Source organism: Enoplosus armatus, chromosome 22 (assembly GCF_043641665.1).
Source record: "Enoplosus armatus isolate fEnoArm2 chromosome 22, fEnoArm2.hap1, whole genome shotgun sequence".
Taxonomy (NCBI): Eukaryota; Metazoa; Chordata; class Actinopteri; order Centrarchiformes; family Enoplosidae; genus Enoplosus; species Enoplosus armatus.
The window spans coordinates 15,797,239-15,821,333 of record NC_092201.1 but is presented as its reverse complement, the minus strand read 5'-3'; the positions used below and the strand labels follow the sequence as shown (position 1 = coordinate 15,821,333).

Genomic DNA, 24,095 nt, shown 5'->3' with positions numbered 1-24,095 from the left:
AAATTTACCAGCCGGTTTTACAACCCAAACCACTAGAAAAAGGCATAGTTAGATATATATTAAACATCATCTCATAGAATCATTCCTCTATCTATCCTACAACACTATTACATTTTCTTCACTGCTTTTTTTTTTTTTTCTTATTTTTTTCTTTTTCTGCATGGCCGTCATGATCATAAATAGGGGCATATGTTACAGGAAAGCAAGCTGACCGAATTCCTCAAGATAGAAGGCTGACGTAAGATTTTGCGGTCCGGGTTTCACCAGAGGAGCGGCAGGGCTGGTTGGCGCGGAGAGCGAAGTGGTTTCCTGGATCGCGGTCACACCGTCCACCGTCGTCCAAACAAACTTAACAACCAGCGAATTCAAAAACTTTACCAATAATTGGCCTGAACAGCAGATGTCGTCTCGTCATCTGTTTCGCTCCAAATATGTGGATGGATGCCTGTGGTCGACTGTGCGGGGGCGTTTGCGTGGGTACGAAGCACAAATCCAACACTTAAGGCCAAAAAAAAAAAAAAAGGATTTGCAGACATTTGTTTGCAGTCTTTTTTTTCATAGATCCCCCCCCCCCCCCTTCCCTGGGGATAAAAATAAAGTGAAAATGAAAAACACAAGCGGTGTTTGGCGTTTAGAGGGGCTTTGCATGCTCCAAGAAATGTTCATCAGCGAGGGAAAAAACCCAAAGGGAAAAGTAAAACGCATACACACACACACACACACACACACCTCAGGTCGTCGTGGAGTTTCGCTCACAGCCAAATAACACAGCGTTGTGTTTATCCCAGCAACGGGGGTTCAGGAATAGAAAAATAACTGGTCTCTGGTTATCAGCGTCCCCGTCAGGTGCGTGGCCCTTCAGTCGAGTCCAATGGGTGAGGCGGTGAGGGAGGGAGGCGAGCGCGTGAGAGGTGGGAGGGGCTAGAGCGTGATGAGGTCTACCAGGTTGCCCTTGGGCGGGGTCATGTTGTCCGGGAAGAAGTTGACGAGCGTGTCGAAGAGCTGCGTCCGCTGAGCGTACGTCTGGTCTACGTCTGAGAAACCTGAGATGGGGGAGAGGAGAAGAAAGTGTGTGTGGGAGGGGGGTTGGGGAGGGAAAAGCAGAAACAGAAAAACAGCAGATGATTTCAACACAAGTGTGGTGCTATAGATAGCCGAATGTCATCGAAAGCGATGGAGGACTTTCATCATGTTTATGCTGATTTACACTGACAGATGCGAAGACTACTGATTTGTTTTGGCTGGTGTAAACGTGTAAAATGTGAACTGGAGGCGCCTGTCAGCGCGTCAGGTACCGCTCTAAACTTCATCTGTCAGAGAGAAACAGCTCGTCAGCATCACAGAGACACTGTATTTACAGGGGGGGGGGGGGGGGGGACCCAACACACCCCCAAATATAGCATACGCCTTTACTTTTTCAGTCGGCCCCCTTTGCCTTAAACCAAGTCGTCGTCTTTCGCTTCAAGTGATTCTCAGTGCTTCCCAGAATGCATTTTGGCAACCCACAGAACGGTGGGGAGCAACAGTGGTAATGACAGCACAGCAAGACAGTGACTGGTTCTGGTCGACCAACATATTGAGACATATGCTCCAGCTCATTTGATAAGGTACACCATATCCATTGTTGATGCCAAAGACATTCATGCTCCCCTGAGGATTAATTGTAATTATTTTAGATTAGCGACTTTTCAAATACTGCCAGTCTGCAAATCTAATGAAATTCCCATCAGCCTCAGCAGTACTTTGTATTTGGTGCTTTTTTTTTTTTAGCAACAGTTAGCATGCTAATACACTAAAACTGAGATGGAAACGTTAAACCTGCTAAACATTACCACGTTAGCATTGTAAAATGTGACCATGTTAGCATGCTGACATTAGCGCTTGCCACGTAGCACCGCCGTGCCCAAGCGCAGCCTGGCAGAACTGATAGCATGGCTGTGGAGTCATGCCAACATGCTGATGTTTAGCAAGTGCAACGTTTACCACGTTCACCGTCTTAGGGTAGCATGTAGCACGCTAGATGAAAGTGCAGAGGAAAGCTCATCACCACAGTCAGTACGATACGTTGTCTCGTGGTCCTTCATCTGACATAGGTCACCTGCATGCTAAAGATCAACAAATATTTTCGAAAGTGACATACGTCATACAGCTCTTGGCTTATTTCAGAGGCAGCGGGTACCGAACTTCATCCAGTTCTAGTTCCTGTCTTGACGTACCGTATGTGCTGTTTTTGCGTGAACAGAGATCAGTTTCTTACCCAGAGGGATGAAGTCAGAGCTGGACTTGAAGAGTGCCGAGGGCAGGAGCTGGAACTGGAAGCACAGCACAAGTGCCGTGAGTCACTTTTATGTTTGATAGTACTGAATAAATAAACAAACAAACAAAAAAAAAAGAGCCGGCAAACTAAGGCATGTTCAACATTCCTCATTTCCTGTACACACCTATCCCTCTGCTTCTTATTTTCTCCCCATTGTTGCATGTGCTATCTTCTTGTCATCTCTCTACAACTTCTTTCTGGTTGATCTCTCGTGTTCTTTTTCCCCCCACACTGAAAACTGAACTAATATTGAAATAAAAGCATGCACTGAAAGACAAATCCAGTACCTCTTTTGTCTCGTCGGGGTCTGTGTGGTCCACCGTCAGCGAGAGGTCGTTCTGCAGGTATTTTAGTGCACTTAGTGGCTCCGATTGGGCTTTCTCCTCAAACCTGGCCAATCAAAACACACTGTAAACATTACATGGGTGCAGTGAGACTGCAGTTACAACAAAAGAAGCACTAGATGGCAACAGACGCAAAGCAGAGGTAATCCCACAGCTCGGCGGTCAGGCCTCCTATCATGACCCGGATGGAAGATTCCGTGGCCTTTCTTTGACATTGCATTGCTAAGTCAAAAGCCCTTTCATGAATGAAATATATTAACGATCATGACATGACATCATCTGTTAAATAAATGTCAGTATTGGCACTGATAACAGCAGATCAGTCAGACTGGTACACATCAATAAAAAGACACAGCACATGTCGTAAGCGGTGGTTGGAGAAGTGTTGTAGGCAGTGCACGCTGGAGTTGAAAATGCTTCAGACCTGTATTTCCTGATGAGGTATCTGCAGTGGCGGAGCAGGTACTCCTTGGAGGGCCGACACAGTTTTAGGGACCAGAAGTCGTCCAGGCGCATCTTGGGAGAACAAGACTTCCCGGGGTTTCCGCCAAACAGGTAGTGCACCTGGAAAGACACAAGAGTGTATTAGAGAATACTGACTAAGCTAACAAAATGCATATAGCTACACTTACAACACTTTTATCACCGTCTTCAGTTCAATTGGATGGATCAGGGACGCACTAAATTGTTAATGCTAAGCACTAACTTGTCAACGATCATGACCTTTCATGTCGCGCTCGCTGTTGCACGTTTCAACAAAAGGCACCTGAGATGGCTGAACAGCCAGAGTTTAGTTGCAATTAATGCAGCCAAAATATATTTTTCAGCCAACCTTTTTTTTTTTGGGGTTAAGTCAAATGTGCATTGATCATTTTTGGAAGAAATATTGAAAGCATTGGAGAAAACTCTCTTTTACAAATACTGTAATTCTTCTGATCTTAAGATCTTAAATCTTTTTAGTCACAACCTCTCCATAATCTTAACTCTTCTCACTCCTAATAAAGCTGGTGAAGGGCAAGAGCTTAGTCGTAAGGAGGCTGACTTTCGAAGAGCCTCCATCTTCTGACGTTGTTTTTGCGGTGCTAAAGGGGGGGGGGGGGGTGCTCATTTATAGTGTCGATGTAACAGAGGAGAGCTCTGATCAAAGAGTAGCGCCAGGTGTGTGAATAAGCAGCCCATGAGGAGACGTGTCAAGCATGGATTTGGAGTGTTACTATTTGAGTGTTTGCCATGATGTTTGTGCGATGGTGATACTAAATAACAGTGTGTGAGAGTCTGAGTTACCTTGTGCATCTCATCGTAGACCAGCTGGTGTGCAAAGCGTGGACACGGCTCCTCCTCCTGCAGAGCCTTGCTCGGGTTTTCTTTCACTGCCTGATCGTTCTTATATACACATGACCTGTGCAGGAACACACACACAACACACACACACACACACACACACACACACACACACACACACACACACACACACACACACACACACACACACACACACACACACACACACACACACACACACACACACACACACAGAAATAAGGAGGAGGAGGAGGGTGGAAATTTACATTAGTGATGAAACAAAAGCCCTCTAATATAAGCTGTTCAACAAATTCAGTTAGTTACGCATGTGTGTACACACACACACACACGCACACACACACACACACACACACAGGCCTAGTAGAGAGGAACGAGCACACGTCAACATAACGCTGCAAGTGTCTCATTGACTTATTTCACTGGACACCGAGTACAAGAACAGCAACCGAAATCAATGTACTGGAACGACGAGGGCTGCAGTCTCACAGCCTGTTCTTTCACCACCACCACATACATGCGCACGCACACACACACACACACTCTGAGAACATACAGTTCCCTGATGGAGAGCTGAGAGGTCAGGAAATGCTTTGAAATGTGACACTGCAGTGTTGACACTGAGCGAGAGTATGTGTTGTTGTTTTTTTTGCATGCATGCATGCTCTCGGTTATCTGTTGTGGTGAAGATCTTGGCTACAAAAGAGCTGGTGTGTGTGAAAGTATTTCCTGTGTGTGTGTGTGCGCACGCTCTCCTCGCTGCTGCTGCTGCTGCGGCGACGATCACAGAAACCTGAGCGTGTTTCTTTCTCGTTCTCTTTCCTACCAGTTGTTGCGGGCGATGTCGTAGATCCAGAAGGAGTTGCGGACGTTCTCCTCGCGCTTGTCCTTGTCTTTGCTGAGGCCCGACAGGACGTGGATCTCGTTGAGCTCGGGGTCGATGGTGGCTCTCTGGGTGAAGCCCGTCATTGGCACTGTGGAGGCAAAGACGACATACCAACAGGGAGGGTCAAATAAAGCAATAAAAAGCATCCACTCCTCCAGCAGATCCGATTCAGCCGAGATAAGAACAATGTTAAGAACCTCCTCAGGTCAGTAGTTTTTGTTAGCATGGAGGAAAGAATTCAGAGGGCAAACACAGGCCCGAGTGTGACAAGCTCCATTAATAATAAAACTTTCTTCTCCCCAAAATGAAAAGTCCAAGTAAAAAAAAAAAAAAAAAAAAAAAAAGAAGCTAAAGAAAACGACTCAGCAACACGCCGCCATGGCAACAAGGCCCAGCAGAGAGGGAGGGAGCAGCATGCAAATTCAGCCGGGTGTGATGGAGAAACGCCAACAAACACAGTGTTGTTCTCCTGTGACTGCGGCAGGCCTGAGACCTGCTGTGGGTGGACGGATGGTACCAAAAATGACATGGGGTTGGGGGTGGGGCTCCATTCCTGGAGCTGAAAGCCTCGAACGCGTCACAAAATGTACACATAAAATGTAAACAGTGTATGTTGGGTCTGCATGCAGGGCTCAAACTGCCATTTTGTCCAATACTGCAAGCTGCAACATGATTTATTTATTTAAATTTCCTTTCACAGGCACACACACACACACACACACACACATTTTTAATGTAGAGTTAATCTGAGACTAGACTTAAAATGTTACAGTGTGCACCGACACACCGACAACATGTCATTAATTACAGTGATATCATCTAAAAATCAACTTAATTTCACTAAACTCCCAGCTGACACCAGATCAGACCAGACAGACGTCAGTACTCCCGCACAAAAGGCCGGGGTCACAGGTCACCGCGCGAAGACCAACAGGACGAGATGCTGCTGCAGCGCCGAGCCCGGCGCACATCAACATGTGACACTAATTATGAGACAGGGAGAACTGTTTGGGCTTGCTGCTTCCTTCCTGCCAAAATACATTCTGTTCTCTCTTGCTTCTCGCACGCAAAATACATTTCTCTCTCACCACTATGTCCAGATTAAGCAGACAGAGGTCTATCTATGAGAGAATCTGCTGCAGCAACAGAGATGGGTGCCACGATCGCGGGCCGTTCAAATGGTTTAATGGAGCCACAGGTTTGAGTTAAACGACACCCATGAGGCTACAGGGCAGCGACCCAAAAACACTGGCCTTGAGGGTGCAGGGAATTTATTTATTTATTTATTTATCTCCTTTCTGAACTTTCTGAAATGATGGCAGGTGCATTTCTGTCCGTTTAATGCGTTTGGAGAGTAAACCCGATCCAGATTCACGCTGTACCTAAACCCATCTGTGCAGCATAGGCTCCCTGCGATGAGAGCAACGGGAGGATATTACAAGTGATTTGTTGGAGCTTATTTTGACAGATTCTAGGCAATGGAAGACTCTCTCTGACTGCGTCTGTGCAGTGTTAGTACAGAACAGGTATTTTCTTTTGCTGCCTTGGCATTTCCTTTCATTATACGACACCGTTGCCAAAGCACTCGACTGTTATTAAAAAACGTCTTTCAAATCTCGGTCCAGCTTTGGTGAAAATCGAACCAACGAGCATGATGGGTACGGTAATTAGAGATGCATCGATAATGATAACCGATAGTTGCAAATGCAAAAATGTTACATGGAGAATTTTTTTTTTTTTAATGCAACACCAATATTTAGGAGCTTCCACTCGTCTGTAAAAACCTTAATTGATTTTATCAATATGAACTTCCATTACTGGAACAACAACAATAATTACATTGTCTTATTTTCTTGCTTGTATTCTAAATTTCCCTCAGTCAGTTAAGTTAATCAGCGGAACTTTTATTCACTCTTCTCCTCCTGATATTCTAAAACGCACTTGGTCTCATAATAAATAAAGTTATTATATTTGATAGACAATTTCCGTTTCTATAGCAATATATATAACAATATCAACAAACAGACCAACCTGTTTCTTTATATAAGATTATATATTTGAAGTTATCTTGTATCTTGCGTGACTGAGGGTAAATCTCACCCATTCCTGAGTCCTTCTTGGTGCCATCAGATATGATCTCGACGTGGTCTCCGTCCACATCATAGCTGAAGAAATCATTGAGGTACGTCTTTGACCTCTGACCCCCGAACACATACAGACAGCGGTTTCTCTATTAAAAACAGGAGAAGAGTTGGCGGTGAGATACAGCAAACAAAGAATGGAGGAATAATGATCAACACTGGAGCTAACAGTATTTTCTCAAACTCATCGGGCAGGGGTTATCGTCACCGAAACAGAAATAAAGCGTGTATTCAGGCAGGAGGAGCGGACTCACGGTGTGGAAGAGCATGCAGTGTCCGATGCGGGACTGGACGTCCTCTGGCCCGGCGTTGCACGAGTCTTCCCGCAAGAGGCTCCACGTTGCGGCCTGGCAGTGGTAGGCGTACAGGCCGCTGAACTGAGGCTCCGACGTCCGACTGTCCTCCACGGTGCCGTTGCATGTCAGGATGCGGCCGCCGAACGTGTAGATCATGTGCTTTTCCGAGTCCATGCACATCTGCGGGAAGAGCAGAGGAAGTGTAAGAGTTCAGAGGGAGGGCTCCGGGAGGAAGGAGCAGCAGCGGGGTGACTTTCTTACTTCCACCATTTGTGTGGAAGGATTAGACAGAGGTCTCGATTACAGCGGCCAAATTTTGTCCCCCATTTTCAAAGAGACATTCAATTCTTTTTGGTTTCCACATATATCGACTTTATTGACTTAATTTCATGAATGCTGGTGCACTTTCTACAGAGAGGTGCATCCAAAGTCACATTCAAAACCATCCTTTGCTCAATACCGCGCCTGAACGCATCCTGTGTCGACGGCTTGAATACCAACAGTCCCAAACAGAGACACTAAACACAGAAGACTAATTAATATTCCCATTCTCAAATTTGGGGGGGGGGGGGGGGGGGGGACACTTGCCGGTTAACTTTCTGCCAATCTCTTTATTGACTCGACCGATTTGATTGTTTCAACTCTAAAGATCTAAAAGCTTTAAATAAAAATAATAAAACTTGAATAACATTAGATAACGATATATTGTCAATCTCAAGACAAGACATCCAAATAAAAAAATGTTATGTTGTATAATACTGTTATATAATGCCATACACTCAGTATACCCCATTTATATCAATGATGGTAGGCTGATATGTGAACTGTCATTCCTCAACAGCGGGTGTGTGTAAATGAAATACAAGGGGTCGGGGGGGGGGGGCACGAACAGAAACTGATTCCAGCTACCTGGTGGTCGAACACCAACTTCGGCCCTCCGTCAGCCGACGTGTCCTCGCTGAGTAGCGTCCAGGTGTTGGCGTCGATGTCGTAGCGGTAGAAGTCGCTCTTCAGAGACTTGCTGTTCCTGACGCTGGAGTCCAGGTACCGGCCCAGCGTGTAGATCTGACGCCGCTGGGAGTCGATGCACATCTTGTGGCACGAGCGAGCGCTCGGACCGCTCTGAGGGGCGCAAAAGGAGACATGACCAGCTGCTGAGAACAGCCAATATGTTTACAGAGGAGACCAAAAGGGCTATTCACAAATATTGTTCCTCAAACGACGACTATAAGTCATACTAACGGGTAAACTTCACCTCCAAACATGAATAAAAACTAAATGTTCCTGAATTCTGTCTTTATTAAAAGCTAACCTAAACTAAAGCTAACTAAAGCTTTCTAATTAACACATAATATGCCATCTGGTTTTCTCAACAAAATAGAAAAACTATTTCATGCTCAAAACACTGGAACACGGTGAAAGTTTGAGGTATTTAAGAAACAAAACGTTCCCGCAACTGTTTAATCCTACATGGGGAAAAAGATTTAGTCTGCACTGATGTCTTTTCTCAATAGCCATATGTTTTTTTTTCCGACAAAACGGTTTTCCAACCCCGCTCACCTCTTTCTCGGTGTCTCTGGAGATGCAGGCCCACTGGTTCTCCTGAACGCTGTAAGCCCAGAAGTCCGCCAGGTCCTGTGTGCCGTCCCAGCCCCCAAACAGGTACACGGTCTCTGCAGGGAACGGACACTGCTCAACAACAACAGCAGCAGCTACGCAACATTAAAGCACAGCCATGCTAAACTCAAGCGCTCTGTCAGCCCTCCGCTCAGTAGAAACTGAGCAGTTACTGTGAATAAACAGACTTTGCTTTGTTAAGGTTACACTTTAACAAAAGCATCTAAAAGTTCTCTAAAATGTAAGCCGAACTGACACGGAGTCCACTTTTTTTTTACCCCCCTGTTAATGGACACAGACAGATGACAATAGGAAAGCAAACAAAAACTTATCAGGCTTTATATAGTCGACATAACATAACATAAAAAATGCCTGGATTAGCCAAAACCCTGATCTGGATCCAGTGAATCAGCTCAGGCTGTCACTTTCTGCCTTTCAAATTCCAAGTCTGTATTGTGTTTTAGAACGCAACACCTGAGATTAGCATTTTGAAATATTCTCAAACTCACTACTTTTTTTTTTTTTGGGAACTACTCAGTTACAAGACTGCAAAAGAGGACCTGGTGTTACCAGGACACATGATGTACTGCCGTACACTACCTCTCTTGACAGCACATTTGTGTTGTGTCTCTAATTAATAAGCTTGCTAGTCTCTGCTGTGAAAACATCGTTGTTTGGGTCAAATATAAGCCACTGTAGCTCGGGCAGATGGGAGTTGTGGGAAGCTGCGATTGTATCAGAGACTTGTGTAGGAGGAAATAAGTTGTGCCATTACTGCTGCAATTCCAAAAACAGGGTACAAGCCAGAAAGTTGTGAAAGCCAAGAAATATTTAATAAGTCACTGGTGATGACCAACAATAGTTTGTTTCGGGCTGAGGATCAGCGAAAAAATGTATCTAGTGCGCTTTTAAAATCGGTGTAAGCTGTGAATGTGTGCTGTGGTGTTTGACAAGTGCCTGGGACATGTGTGCATGCGAGTGGCAACCGGGCCTGGGAGTTAGAGGTAAACCTATAGCTTGTATGAACTAACCACTGGATTAAAAAAAAAAAAAAAAGATTAAGAATTAGAAGTGGCAGGATCGGGACAGGACTGGTAACAAAAGGAATCATTCAGGGTCTCCTGTATCGAGGTCTGCTATCAACTACCACAACAGAGAAATCAGTGTTTTTGGCCTGAGACACACACACACACACACACACCAGAGGGATGCAATGCCTTCTCTCAGTTCGGACACAAGTTGCAGACACTGCATCACTCGCACACACACAAGGCAGGCTTTTGTTTTTCAGAGTACACCACCAACAATGTTGCCAGACACATAAAAAAAAAAAAAAACAATCATTGTGTGTCTCTGTCAAAACACAACTTGTGATTTATGAGCTCTTTGAAAGAGAACTGTCCTCGGGACTGTTTTCCTTTGGAGGGGGAAGGGCTGGAGGTGGAGGGGACGGAGACGGAGACGGGAAGGGAAGGGAAGGGAGGGTTCATTTGATTAAACAGCAACAGAGCTTCGCGTTCTGAGTCTGAGTAGGAGGATATGAGTCATAGCGTTGGTTAAACAACCATGTCATAACACCGGCTGCGTGGGTCTCACCCGTCTGGACGTCAATGACCATTTGATGTCCTCCCCTCATCCCTGGCCTGTTGTCGTCACCGTCACCTGCAAAGAGGAGAGGAAGGAGCAGACGAGGATGGTGTATGAGCGTGGGGGGGGGGGGGGGGGGGGGGGATGACGTGGAGGACAGTGAGAGAGAGACAGAGAGAGAGAGGATGATGTAGAGAGGGGTGGAACGATGGGAGGAGCAGAGGGCAACAGGGAGGCGACCGAAAAAAAAACAAGGGGAAGGCGGCATCGCTTTAGCTACTAGGCCACAAAAGCTTTCACAGTGTGCTGAAATGTCTGATCGACGGATCGGGAATATTTCCCGCTTGAATAGATGGTCTCACTGTTCATGTCGTCTCGGTTGATTTCTTGGGCGCTTGTACCTTTGTTGCATTTCGGGATGATCTGACTCCACCTGGGCTTGTACTCCTGCTGGCTGATATACTGGTTAAACAAACCGTCTAGCAAAGAGAGAAGAGGATCAAATATGGCACAAAAATAAATAAATAAATCAAAAAATAAAATCACCATTAACGCAAGCAGAAACCAGGCATGTAGGATTCATTCAAAAAAAAAAAAAAACATCTTAAAGTAATCTTTAACTCAGCGGTAACCTGAGTACGAGTACGATACCTCTCACGGCTTTGTCTATGAGCTCCTCGCAGGCGTCGAAGTCTCCTTGCAGCACCAGCCGGTCATGCAGGTGGGTGAGCATTGGGTGCTCCAGTGCTATCCGAGTCTTCTTCTGCAGTGACTCGAAGGCCTCTGTGTAGTTATGCTGTCGGAAGTGCTTGAGGCAAAGGCGGATGGCTTCCTGTTCTCTGTACTGCGAGGGCAAGATGGAGAGGAGACGGACAGATCAGGATCGGATCAGTTCACGGACACAACCGACTACTGTTAGCCACACGTTTTGGAGCCCTAGACTTAAAGTGTGACAACATGTCCCGTATGAACTTACTTGGGTGACACTAAGTAAAGGGTTTGTAGGGTTTATATCTCTTGCCAGATGGTGGCAGGGTGAACAGGTTGCGGCTGGTATTGTGTTTTCAGTATCCTTTGGGCTCTGACACCTCACCTCCCCGATATCACTGATGCTCGGTTGACGGGTACCAATGACGTTCTGGGCGGTTTGCTTTCTATTGCTCCTCTGAAGTACAGAAGTCTCTGAGCTTTCTCAGCAAAGGTGGAGATGGTGCGACAAACACGATACTAGAGCGGAGGCAGGCCATCAAATCGAGTTCTTGCAGATGACCGTAAAGCCAATGCGAGCCTCGCGTGGCAAGACGAGGATGTGTTGCAGTCGGCGAACCGTGAGCCGAGCCCAAGTCTCAAATTTTAGCTTAAGTTTATTAAAAAGAAACACCCCGCCAACTGTTCCTGAAAAGGAAGTCGTATGTACAGATGTGCGTGTGTATATGTCGATGTATGCACGTGTATGTATGCTGTTTGGCAACGTCACCACGCTCCAAGACCTCGGCTATTAACTTGGTGACTGTCGAACAACGTTGAAAATAAGATCCAAGTTGTGATAAACTGGATTTACTAATTAAGACAGCATTTGTTTGGCTTATTTTTGTTAAATGAAAAAGAACAACTCAGCAAAAAAGGTATGAAAACAAACACCTTTTTGGCATTGTGCTTGCAATTTACACAATGGTTTGATGAAAAGAAAACATAGACAGGCATGATGGTATCCTTAGCTTTTCTCAAGACACCTTGAGAAAGGCGGCCAAGGATACGACCATGAAGGACGCTTGTTGCAGAAGTTACGGTCTCGTGGCAGCTGATTAATCCATCTAACTGATTAATCCGTCTAATTACAGATTCGGGCCTGCTGGATCTGTAATCCACTCTTCCAGTCAGAGCCTGTGTCTGTAAAACCCCAGCCCCTACCGCGGGGCGCTTACCTTGCTGTACCAGTTAAGGCAGGGCTGCACCACATCAGGGTCTTCGATACCGTGCAGCTCAATGTACCAGATGCTGAAATTAAAACTCGGACCCCAGGACATCAGAGGCACTGAGACACAGAGCAAAGGTGGAGAAAGAGGAAAACATTATAAAAAAAAAATAAGAAAAAAGACAAATGATCACCACAAATCTCCATTTGACATTTGACAAACCACTTCCCTTCTCACCTATTTTGACAAATCTGCAGGGAAACATCTGCTCGTCAATCTTGTGCTTTAAGGTGAACGTTTCCTTGTTGTAGTCATTCTTAAGGCCGCTGCAAGAGAAAAGGAAGATGACGCAGCAGTTTGACAAATGATGCCAGTTACTTTCCTGCACGGATCGCAGGTGTTTCAGCTCCCACGTATAGAAAACAAACCCGGTGTCAACATCTACATGAAGCTAAATATATTCTTTAAAAAAGGCAGCATTTTACAATTATCAATTAGGTAGGTACCACCAGAGCTGGCAGATAAATGCAAAAGCAGCGTGAGTAAAAAAAAGAAAAGAAAAAAGAATTTAAATATGCTAATACAAAAGCATCCGATCCGATACCTGGCATCTAGTGATAACAAAAGTCAATATTACACACTGGGGAGTGCCGTGTCACTAAAAAATTAGTCGCCAGCCCACCATGACTGAATGAATGCAACTGATACTACTTCAGTACTTCAGTAACTAATTTTCAAAACCTTGAAGCACCTCCAGGAGTGAACTATGTCTATTAATTATTTTCTCTTGTTCACTTTGCTCATTCCGTTGACCTCCTACTGCAGGTGGGGCCCTTCTATTAACTTACTTAAATTGACCTTTAAAAGTCACCACGCGCAAACGTGGCCTGTCCCACAACTGAAGTCCACTCACCTACCAAACAGCGCATTAAAAATGATGTTGGCGGCGCCTTTTCAGTGACATGCATCCAAAATGGTTTGTAAAACACAGTGGAAACACAAAGCAGAGCCTAGAACCAACGCCTCGCAGGGCCGCGCGGTTCCCACAGCGGAAACATGCCTTTAAGGGCAGTATTGGTGCGCTATGAGACAGACTAGGTCAAGCAAAATCAATCCAAGACTTCCTTGCAGATACTTTATTGCCTTTGGGACATTACTGCCTCTTCAGTTATCTTCTGAGGCAGCCCCATGGCTGTGTATCGCCCCCAACAAGCTACAAACAATCCCAATTTCTCTCAAGAACACAAAAAAATGCTGCAAATGGCATTGCAATGTGAGCTGCTGAAAATTCAGTTGTTTTTTATTTTCAGACTGCAAATATCACAAACAAAAATAAACAGTTGGACCGGCATTAGCAGTTGACATCTCACCTGGACAAAAGCTCTGTCATGTTCTCTTCACTCATCCCACCAAACACTTTAAACTTCTTCAAGTTGCAGACGTGAGTCTTCTCATACTTCCCAAAGGTGATGCTCTGAACAATTGCGGGCCTTTCCAATTTCAAGATTAAAAACTGAAGAAGAAAGAAAAAAAAAAAAGAGAAGTGAAAAAGAGAGAGAGGAGAAATGAAACACACCGAAGGCAAAGAGCAGAGTTATGATGCTATTAGTGTGTGTGTGTGTGTGTGTGTGTATGTGTGTATGTGTGTGTGTGGGTGGAGGACTGAAGGAAACTGCCTGTGCTTATGGCAGGCCAGCCACTGTGAAAACATTTGCTCATTATCTAAATGACTACAGCAGGGTCAATCTACTGCATCAGGTAAGTGGCATTACATACAATCTATGAGCCGCATCCACATGTCACTGGTGCTCTAACAAGCCAGGACAGCTAATGACAAATCAACAGTGGCCATTAGGCCAGAACGAGCGGAGACCACAGGCCCGGAACATTGATTAAATGTGCCACTGGAAAGCAGGCATTTAACAAAACCCCAGGGACCAATGTTTTCACATCCACTCATGAAAGATACAGATATTCTATCTATCCATGTCCTGAGCCTTTCTCCATTAATCTGAGATGAAACTGTAATAAACACTAATGTCATGCATGAGTCTTGCCACGTGAATTTCACTTTCAACCTTTGTAAAAATCAATAAAAAATAAAAGCAGTCTACTGACTTTTGACTCTCCAGTTTGTCATGAGTCAACACGTGTTAATACAGCCTGATCCTCCCATCATAAATTACAGATCCTTTCCTGTAATTTGGCCCACACTTTGTTTTAATTCGTTGATGGAAGAGGAACAAACTATTCTAGCCATTTGATTTCCATGGCTTGGGTAATGACAGTGTGATATACGCTACTATGCTGTAGTTTAGCACAGACAGTACCGGCTGGATATGAATATCATGACAGCATTGGGAGTTTCCCAAATGAACTAGTTCTTTCCCAGATGTCCCACCTCTGCATTCTTCCACTCTGGACACTGATTTAAAGTGAATTTCAGTCCCCTCTCTTAAAGTAAAGTCTATAGTATCTTTGGGCCCGGCACTCATATGGATTCAGTGTCTGGTTCAAGGTGATGCAAGTTCGTGCGTTCTGAAGCCAAAACCAACATGCAATATCTTTCCCAACCACATCAGCTGCAATACATAGTTTAAGTAGGTCAGTACAAAAACGGTGATGTGTATATATTAAGACAGTGCTGGTTTTATTCTGCTCCTGTTGTATTAAGTGACACACTGCAAAACAGAAAATGACCAGGCCACATATCAGCATAGAAAACACCTGAATGACTCAAGATTGATAACAATCAGGGCTGCAACTAAGTTTTTTGTTTTTTTTGGGGGGGGGGGGGGGGTTCGATTACATGTCAGAAAACAAAGAAAAATGTTTTGGCCAACCAACAACCCAAAGATGGTCAGCCAACAACTATCACAGAAGAAAAGGAAAATGCAGGGAATGTTTGGCACTATCAGTTGCTGATTCGCTTTCTGTAGGTCAACTAATCAACCAATCATTATTAACCAACCATTAATAATGGTTTAAAAAAAAAAAAAAACTTCACCATGCAACACAAGCTTTCAGATTTAACCTCCAACTCCTGCCTGCCAGCGTTGCTGTAGTCAGTCAACGAGTTCGGGGGAAAAGAGCCAAAAGGAGCAGCGTAAAGAAACCAGACAGATGTGGGAACTGGCAAGTGACTAAAGGATGCTGTCAATAAATTATACGCCCATATTATTAGCAAACGAACCACAGGCCCTCCCTTAACTTCACACTGCCAATTCCCATATCAAGCTCCACATGGAACAGCGAAGTCAGGTTCACACAGTTTGTGTAAACAGCAGTTGACCTACCTGTGGAGGGTAGTTGCTCTCAGAGGACCACCTGGAAGACTGATCATTGGGCTTGTCCACCAAGATATTCCTAAAGAAAAGTAAAGACACAGCAGGCAACATTACTACACAGTTATGACACAGGAATCACAACTCGCTGTGTGTATAAGCTAGTAGAAGACTTCATCATCATATAATGCTAACGTGACTGCTTGTGCAGTCCAGCTAAATTGTGCTAGCAAGTACAATGTGTCCGCTACTACAGTATAGTTAGTATCTGCTAGCAGGCTGTTGTTATTAGCAAGCTAACATTAACGTCAGCTACGTGAACGTCACAGCTAAACTTGGGTGCTGAAGCAGCAACAGGCGAATGCTCAAAAACTATGCGTGACTTCACTTATAAAATGATAACATTTAGGAGGGTTAATTTGTGTATGCCAACCATAAAGCGTGGCCGTTCGTTTCAAAACGCCAGTTTCAAGTTGCCGGTTAAAAAGCTGATCAGCTATTACTGCTAAAGCAATGCTCTTTGGATAGGTAACAGCAGCTAACGTTAACTGTAGCTACCTACTTGAGCTCTGTAGTCCAGCAAGCTAGCGTGGACGTTCGTTTCCCAACCTACAACGGTGCCGGACTCAAAAATACGCTACTGTTTTAACAATTCATTAGTCCGTGGTTGCAAAGAATTTGCTGACCCAGAGTCAATACCAAGTATTGAAGGCTGTTGATCAAAAACAAGCTCTTGTCAAGAGAAGAGAATATAAGTTGACGTACACATAGCACCAGTTCAAACGAAGGGGTAGTGCACAATAGGCAAACTCCTATCTGTTGAATTAACGTTATCTAAAAGACACTGCTGAATAAGAAGTATCTAAAGGTTGTCTAGTGAAACATACAGCGTTCCACACACCACTGTTTACCACAAACGCTTCATTGGATCATCAGCAACATCACTGTCGGGCGGCTACGTATCAAAATCAAACGCCCCTATCGCCGCTGACAAAGCTAAAGCTAGCTGGCTCGGATCGCAGACGAGCTAGGCCAGTCAGGCCGGCTAGAAGAGCCACTGGTGCAATGGGGCGACAAAAGACCACCTGTCGCCACAAAACCTGATGCATACGCCGCGCAAACTAACGCGTGCATTACTCACTCAGGTAAATATGTAGACGAGTAAGAGCTCCATTTAAAAACGCTGAAAGTGAGGACTCTGCTCTCAGGAACGACAGCCATCTTGTTGCAGAAAATAACAAGCAGCGGGAGGCTAGCAAGGAGTGAGCAGTGACAGCCCTTAAAGAGACAGTACAGCCTGGTTTGTTTTTGTTTGTACAAAGAAGCATAACGTATGCAATGTAATCCAACTATTAGTAATAAATCATCAGGGGTTCACATTGTCATAATTTTTTTTCATATAATTAAGCTTCAACCAATCTGCAAGTGCTTGAAAACTGTAATTTAAGGGGCAGATCACCCAAATAATAATAATACCTCATTACGGAGGCTACCACTTACCCCAATACTTTGGGAATGTTGTGGTGCTTGCAGCTTTGAAACACTACATTGAAATTGCATTTGAAAAACTAAACAGTAATGTCCCTTTCCAGACAACAATGTCCAGCTATTTAGGACCATTCACAGACCTCACTGTGACATGGCCTGGTTAACCTGCTAGGAGGCCCCAGGGCAAAAAATGGGGCACAACAGCTGGGCCCCTTGAAAGCTAAAAAAAATAAATAAATAAATACGGTGACGAAATAAAGGTCTTAAAATCTGATTTTGACACAGGGTCGCTCATCGAGACGGGGTTTCAAGATAAATGAATAAAGCAGGAACCCGTATCGTGTCAGTTGATATTAGCTTTAGTGGTGCATATTCCCATTACCACAAATTGCCAGTCAGTGAACCTGGGGTTTTTGAGGGCTCTGCACTGTACTTGTGCACCCAGCCCGGTTTGGTAATCCAGCCTTGGTGGACAGTTATTGAAAACTATTTATTACTGAAGGGATCTGAGTCTGCATGAACAATATAATAAGTGTATGTAGATACCACGTCTGTGCTCTGTGACCTTTTAAACATACAGTATGTTTACTTATAGAATATATATACTTGCATTTCCACACAGGCCTAGAAATCTGGGCACATAAGGTATGCTGCTGTTTGCTCACTATTAATTGTACTATTAGTGATGTGTATGCTGTGCTCTTTTGACCTGTGGACTACTATGCTCCTGTGCCCCCCCTTTGATCAATCAAGTGTGCCACCATGTCCTGTCCCGCCCCGTCTCGCTTTGTTTTTCCTTGTCCTGTTATAAAGTTGATCATGTGTGCTGAATAGTCGTCATTGGACTGCAGATCGTTGGCGTGTTCAACAATCGCAGTGGTTCCTTTCTGAAACAAAGGCAGCACAACTGCTCAGTGTTTCACTACATGTCGAGTCACTGGTAGCTGACAGGGCGGATGAATCATCCGGTGAGTCATGCGAACGCAGCTTTATTCCAGTTAACTGGACCCCCTTTTTACCGAAACTTAATGTGGAGCTGAACACGACTCTTCCTCTTCATCCATCCCTCGAACCCCCACCTCCCTCAACCCCACCCTCTGCTCGGAGGGATGCTCAAAAGTCGCAGCGGTGCTCTGGGTTAAATGCCAACACCGGCATGCTAACATGTGCACAATTCTGATGCTAAGCAGTTATCATGTTGGCCATGGTCACCGTCTTAGTTTAGCACGTTAGCACGCTAACGTTCACTAATTCGCACCAGACAAACTACAGCTGAGGCTGACAGGACAGATAAAGATTTGGTGAATGAAAAGCCATGGCATCACCAAAGTTATTAGGATTCATCCTCTGGAGACCATGAACGTCTTTACAAAATAATTATATTTATTCATTTTAAAATACATTTTCCAATTTGCCCTTGCAAGACTTAATTTGTAAAGGAGTAGTAATACAAGATTATTTAATTATGAATTATTATTAACAATGATATTAATATTTTTTTAACGATGACAGCATGGTAAAAATGGGACGGATGTTGCGATCCTGGAGAAATACATACATAATACATGCTCAACAATTGCTAATCCACCCAACAATTGATCAAGTCAACAAAAAAAATAATCGAATATGAGGATGATGCTTTTCTTTCCTCAATATCACAAGTTAAGTAGAGGAAGAAAGTTCACTCTTAACCTTGGGAGAAGCATGCGATGGATGTCTGTTTTACGCCTTCTCAATGGGTTGGGGGGCGACACAAAAGGAGCCACTTTTAGTTGGCAGTGTCACACACACACGCAGATAGCTCAAAAAAAAAACAAAAAAAAAAAAGTAGGAGGGGGAGACGGAGAGGTGTCTTTTGTTGGTGAGAGTTGTAATCCGCTCTAATTAAACCACAGGGGGTCCGCGAGCCTCAGAGACTCCTGGACCTCTGGTATGTTCACACGGTCCTGACTGCCAGCGAAGACCCTCAAGTCCAGTAGTATTCATGAAAGAGTTTATTAGTTTCATTGACCGCATTTATTATATGGATTCTTATCCTTATGACAGCTTAAAGTGGGGTCACTTCTTTTTTTTTTCTCTTCTTGTTTTTGACACACGTTAAGTCATTTTGGGCTCACATTCAGCTTTCAAACATGACTTTTCTTTTCAAACAAAAGACCCACCGGGGTGAGATAACTGCAGTCCCTCTTGTTTCAGGCGGCTGGGCAGTTCACTGTGCTAGTATTAAGAAAAGAACACACAATGATTTGCATTGGGAGCACGCATCAAATGACTCGTTACAACGGAGATTAGTAGCGAAGGCGCCCAGTGTGTCGAGTGTGGAAAGAGATTGGATATTTCCGTAAAACGCCGGTGAAGGTGTTCGTTTTTTGATGAATCATCTGCAAGTGGACGTCTTCCAGGCTTGATGACGTGGAGGGAATGATAATGGTGTTTCCTCGAAGTGCACGTCCGCCGCTTGGCAGAGCCTTGCCCCCACTTACCGCAAACGGAAGGGCACTGGTCAAGTTTCATTTCAGTGTGGACGTAAACCCCAGGCACTGAGAATACGAGCGACAACGGTTTTGTTACTGAGCAACACTGGCAAGCCTGGCCGCATCCCATAATGCAAATCTCACCATGGTTTCGCTGTGTTTTTAAGTGTAGATTAGAAAGCTTTAAGGGAGCTGAGAGGAACTGCGCAATCTGGTGATAACATAGCACAAAAAAATGTTGTTTAGAGCAGCTTCGGGTTCGTGACAGAATACCTTTTAAATGGCAAGATTTAAGTCTGCCTCAGCTGTCCTTGATTTGAAAATGGTGACTCCTAATGGTAATATGTGAAGGACACCGTGGCAGACGGCATACGCGCAGGCATTAACTTGTGGGTGATGTTTGCATTGGCTCGCAGGGCCTCTGGTGTGACTTTTAGTCTTGTTTATTTAGTATCACTCCTGGCCGTTTTCCAAAGTATTGAGTAGTTTTGAAAGCGATGAGCAGGAGATGTAATATGCATACCTTTTAGGCCTCATGGACGCACAGGGCACCCTCTGGGGAAGAAGGCGTAAATGTGAACAAGAGGAAATGATCTCCCGAAGTTAAACTACTGGCACCTTAAAGGTCCCATACGATGCTCACTTCAGCTCTATATTTTTTTTTTTCTGGGACTCCACCAGAGTAGCGTTGCGTGATTCACAGTTGAAGAGTCGCCCCTTATTTATCTTGCCGTGGCTGAGTGCAGCGACCGTGCAGTTGTGACATCACAACCTTCCAGGAAGTCCCGGCGGCTCGTTTTAAAGGCGTAGCGTCTGAATTTTTACAGCACCCAGACCTGCTTTATAATCAAACAAGGACATGGAGATCTCACTCTCTACAATATGGGACCTCTAAATAAAGAGCAGGAATGTGTAGTGATACACAGGGGACCGACTCTCTCTTATAGCCTCATGACAGCAGATTTAGCCGCAGTATTTCCAGCCAGGTTAACCCCGTCGTGTCTGCAGCGTGTATAGCACACACACTGCCTGTGGACTGTCTTTGTGACTGTCTGTCTGTCTCTGATATGAGATCAGCTGTGTTTCCCAACAAACGTTAGTCACCCTGTGATGATGTCGCATACAGCATGACCTCATTTTGAGAGAAAGCGGCAGCACCATCAGCGACACCAGTGCCACCACGGAAACCGTCATCGCCGCCGTCATTACCATACCATACCGTGGATATTACTTATGTCATGAATTCAGCATCATCGTCATCACGACCACTAACACTTATCTTCATCAGCATCATCGTCATCATCACAACCAAAAGTTATCTTCATCGTCATCATCATCAACTATCTTCATCATTCATAGATAGATAGATAGATAGATAGATAGAATTGTCCTCAAGGGGGAAACAGTTATCTTCATCGTCATCATCACAACCAAAAGTTATCTTCATCATCAACTATCTTCATCATTCATCGATAGATAGATAGATAGATAGATAGATTGTATTGTCCTCAAGGGGGAAACAGTTATCTTCATCGTCATCATCACAACCAAAAGTTATCTTCATCATCATCATCATCATCATCAACTATCTTCATCATTCATAGATAGATAGATAGATTGTATTGTCCTCAAGGGGGAAACAGTTATCTTCATCGTCATCATCACAACCAAAAGATATCTTCATCATCATCATCATCATCATCATCATCATAACAACTATCTTCATCATTCATAGATAGATAGATAGATTGTATTATCCTCAAGGGGGAAACAGTTATCTTCATCGTCATCATCACAACCAAAAGTTATCTTCATCATCATCATCATCATCATCATCAACTATCTTCATCATTCATAGATAGATAGATAGATAGATTGTATTGTCCTCAAGGGGGAAACAGTTATCTTCATCGTCATCATCACAACCAAAAGTTATCTTCATCATCATCATCATCATCATCATCAACTATCTTCATCATTCATAGATAGATAGATGGATTGTATTGTCCTCAAGGGGGAAACAGTTATCTTCATCGTCATCATCACAACCAAAAGATATCTTCATCATCATCATCATCATCATCATAACAACTATCTTCATCATTCATAGATAGATAGATTGTATTGTCCTCAAAGAGGAAACAGTTATCTTCATCGTCATCATCACAACCAAAAGTTATCTTCATCATCATCATCATCATTATCATCATCATAACAACTATCTTCATCATTCATAGATAGATAGATAGATCCCCAAAGAGGAAACAGTTATCTTCATCATAATCAACATCATCACAACCGTCATCATCATCATCATCATTCCGGTAAAAAAAAAAAAAAAACATAAAAAAACACGGTGAAAGCAGTCTGCGGGATCTGCGGCCTGCTGGTTTACTTTTATTAAGTCCGCAGCATCTTGTTTTCCCGGGACGCGCGCTGCCCGCCGTGCCGTGAGCGCGCACGAAGCGCCGTCACGTGGGAGGTCCCTTTAAGTTTCCATTGACAGAGGCTCGAGCGTGTCACATGGACATGATATAATGACACGCGGGAGCAGGGAGGCAGAGTGCGCCGAGCTCCCGGCTGATGGAGGAGAGGCCGAAATGTACGCAGTCATCTGCCGACAGCCGGCAGCCTGCGGGGAGGGGGGACAGCCGAGCCCGGCCGATCCTGGCCGGGGCGAGCCGGACTCACTGCGCCTCATCGGACGGGACCTCTCTATTCGCAGTTGCACCTGCCAGCTATGACACGCACTTTCACCGAGGAGGACAATTCGCCTCGGTCCCGGAACAGGAGAGGAGCGCCTTTCAGCGTGAGTGAAGTTATTTCCAATAGCTCGGCTGGTGTGGGATCGGCCCCGCGTTGCCGCCGCAGGTGCGTTTGCGCGCTTGCGGTGTGCCCGGTTGCTGTGTGCTGTGCTGTGCTGTGCTGTGGCGCGCGGACCCCGCACCCGCAAAAAGTGTGTTTGTCTGGGTGGCGGGTGGCGGGGGGGGGGGGGGGGTGGGAGTAGGAGAAGCGCAACATTCCTGCAGGGGAGATTCTTGATCGCGTGCCATGTGCGTTTTTCCCTCGGAACTCCGCGTTCGCCAGCGTCCGCATTCCAGGTGGTGTTGCGCACATAGAAATCGAAGTTGAAGTAAACAAGTGGGAATAAGGCCTCCGCTCCGGAGCTCGAAAACAGTGTTCCGAGGTTCAGCACGGCGCTCCAAGGCTTGACTGGAAACATCCCGCCCCCCCATTTGTAAGACCAACCCTGACGCTCCGCGTCCAGATGTCGAGGACAAGTGGAGTTGTTGATCATGCTGAATGGCAGCGAGTTCACAGGGTGAATCATTCTCTCTAAACAGCAAGTTCATTACTAGGCTCAAGTGTGATGGGAATGCCCCCCCCCCCCCCCGATTTACTGGGCTGCAAAGTGGGATTAAATGTGTGTGTGTGTGTGTGTGTGTAAACTATCATTCATGAGTGTGCGGCTTTGGAAGCAGCAGCCCTGTTTGTGTAATGAAGCCGCGCCGTTTTCCTGCGGGATGTTTGCGGGATGTTTGGGAACGTGCCCGCGAGGTGCCGTCAGCGCGTCAGTGGCCGGTGAGGAGAGCAAGAAAACCACCTGCCTGCTGCCCCGGCTACTGCGCACACGCACACACACACACACACACACACACACACACCCCAGTCAACATTTTGCTGATTCACAACAGGGCAGTCGCCTCTCTCTCTCTGTGTGTGTGTGTGTGTGTGTGTGTGTGTGAGTTCAAACAGCTTCTAATTTTGGCAGCGGTCTCAGTCTCAAGCAGCGAGGGGAAATCATCCTCCCCCTGTGTTAATGCAAGTGGCTCTTCCGGAGATGCTGGGGGGGGGGTCTCTCGGACTGGGCCAAACCGGGGGAGGCACCAGTTGATGTAGATGGCTGGCGGATATCTAGAAACCTGACTGGTCCGCCGGGGGAGCACCGAACCAACTTACAGCGCGTGGTATTCCAAAAAGTAATATTACGATCCCATGACTTGCCCCCCCCCCCCCCCCCCCCCCCCCCCCCATTGCACAGCCTTTTATTCACCCTCGTATCAGCATTCGGCTTCATCGCAAATCAGCCATGGCCTTAGCCTTCGGGGCCGCTGTCGGATCATCCTCAGCCCCGAACACTCCATCCGCCTGAGAGTCAAACTGATCTTCCTCCGTCCCTCCTCGGCTAATCTTCAGGCCGCACGACGTTGCAGCTGCAGCCACTCAGAAGCATTCCCCCCGCTTCACACGGAATCACCGAAGGGAGCCGATCGCTCACTTAATACTCGACTGGTGGGGCTGTGTCGAAAAAAATGTGACGATTTCTCGCAGGTTGTCACAAAACAGTTGCCTGTTCACGCACCCAGCAGACGCAGAGACCCGATGAATGTATTTATAGGCTCTCCTATCGGCTCTGTTTTTGGC

General features: G+C 45.3%; 1 protein-coding gene across 1 annotated transcript; it reads right to left on the bottom strand.

Moving 5' to 3' along the window:
• Positions 1-905: 905 nt before the first annotated feature.
• mkln1 (muskelin 1, intracellular mediator containing kelch motifs) lies at positions 906-16,929 on the bottom strand. The gene is made up of 18 exons (XM_070929182.1): positions 16,850-16,929; positions 15,721-15,790; positions 13,795-13,937; positions 12,662-12,750; positions 12,434-12,543; positions 11,160-11,352; positions 10,910-10,987; positions 10,518-10,583; positions 8,865-8,977; positions 8,214-8,426; positions 7,263-7,484; positions 6,968-7,097; positions 4,808-4,955; positions 3,946-4,060; positions 3,086-3,225; positions 2,605-2,707; positions 2,258-2,312; positions 906-1,043 (listed from the first exon to the last, which is right to left on the bottom strand). Exons 1-18 carry the CDS (start codon positions 16,927-16,929, stop codon positions 922-924), a joined length of 2,190 nt encoding a protein of 729 aa, XP_070785283.1. The 3' UTR covers positions 906-921.
• Positions 16,930-24,095: the final 7,166 nt, after the last annotated feature.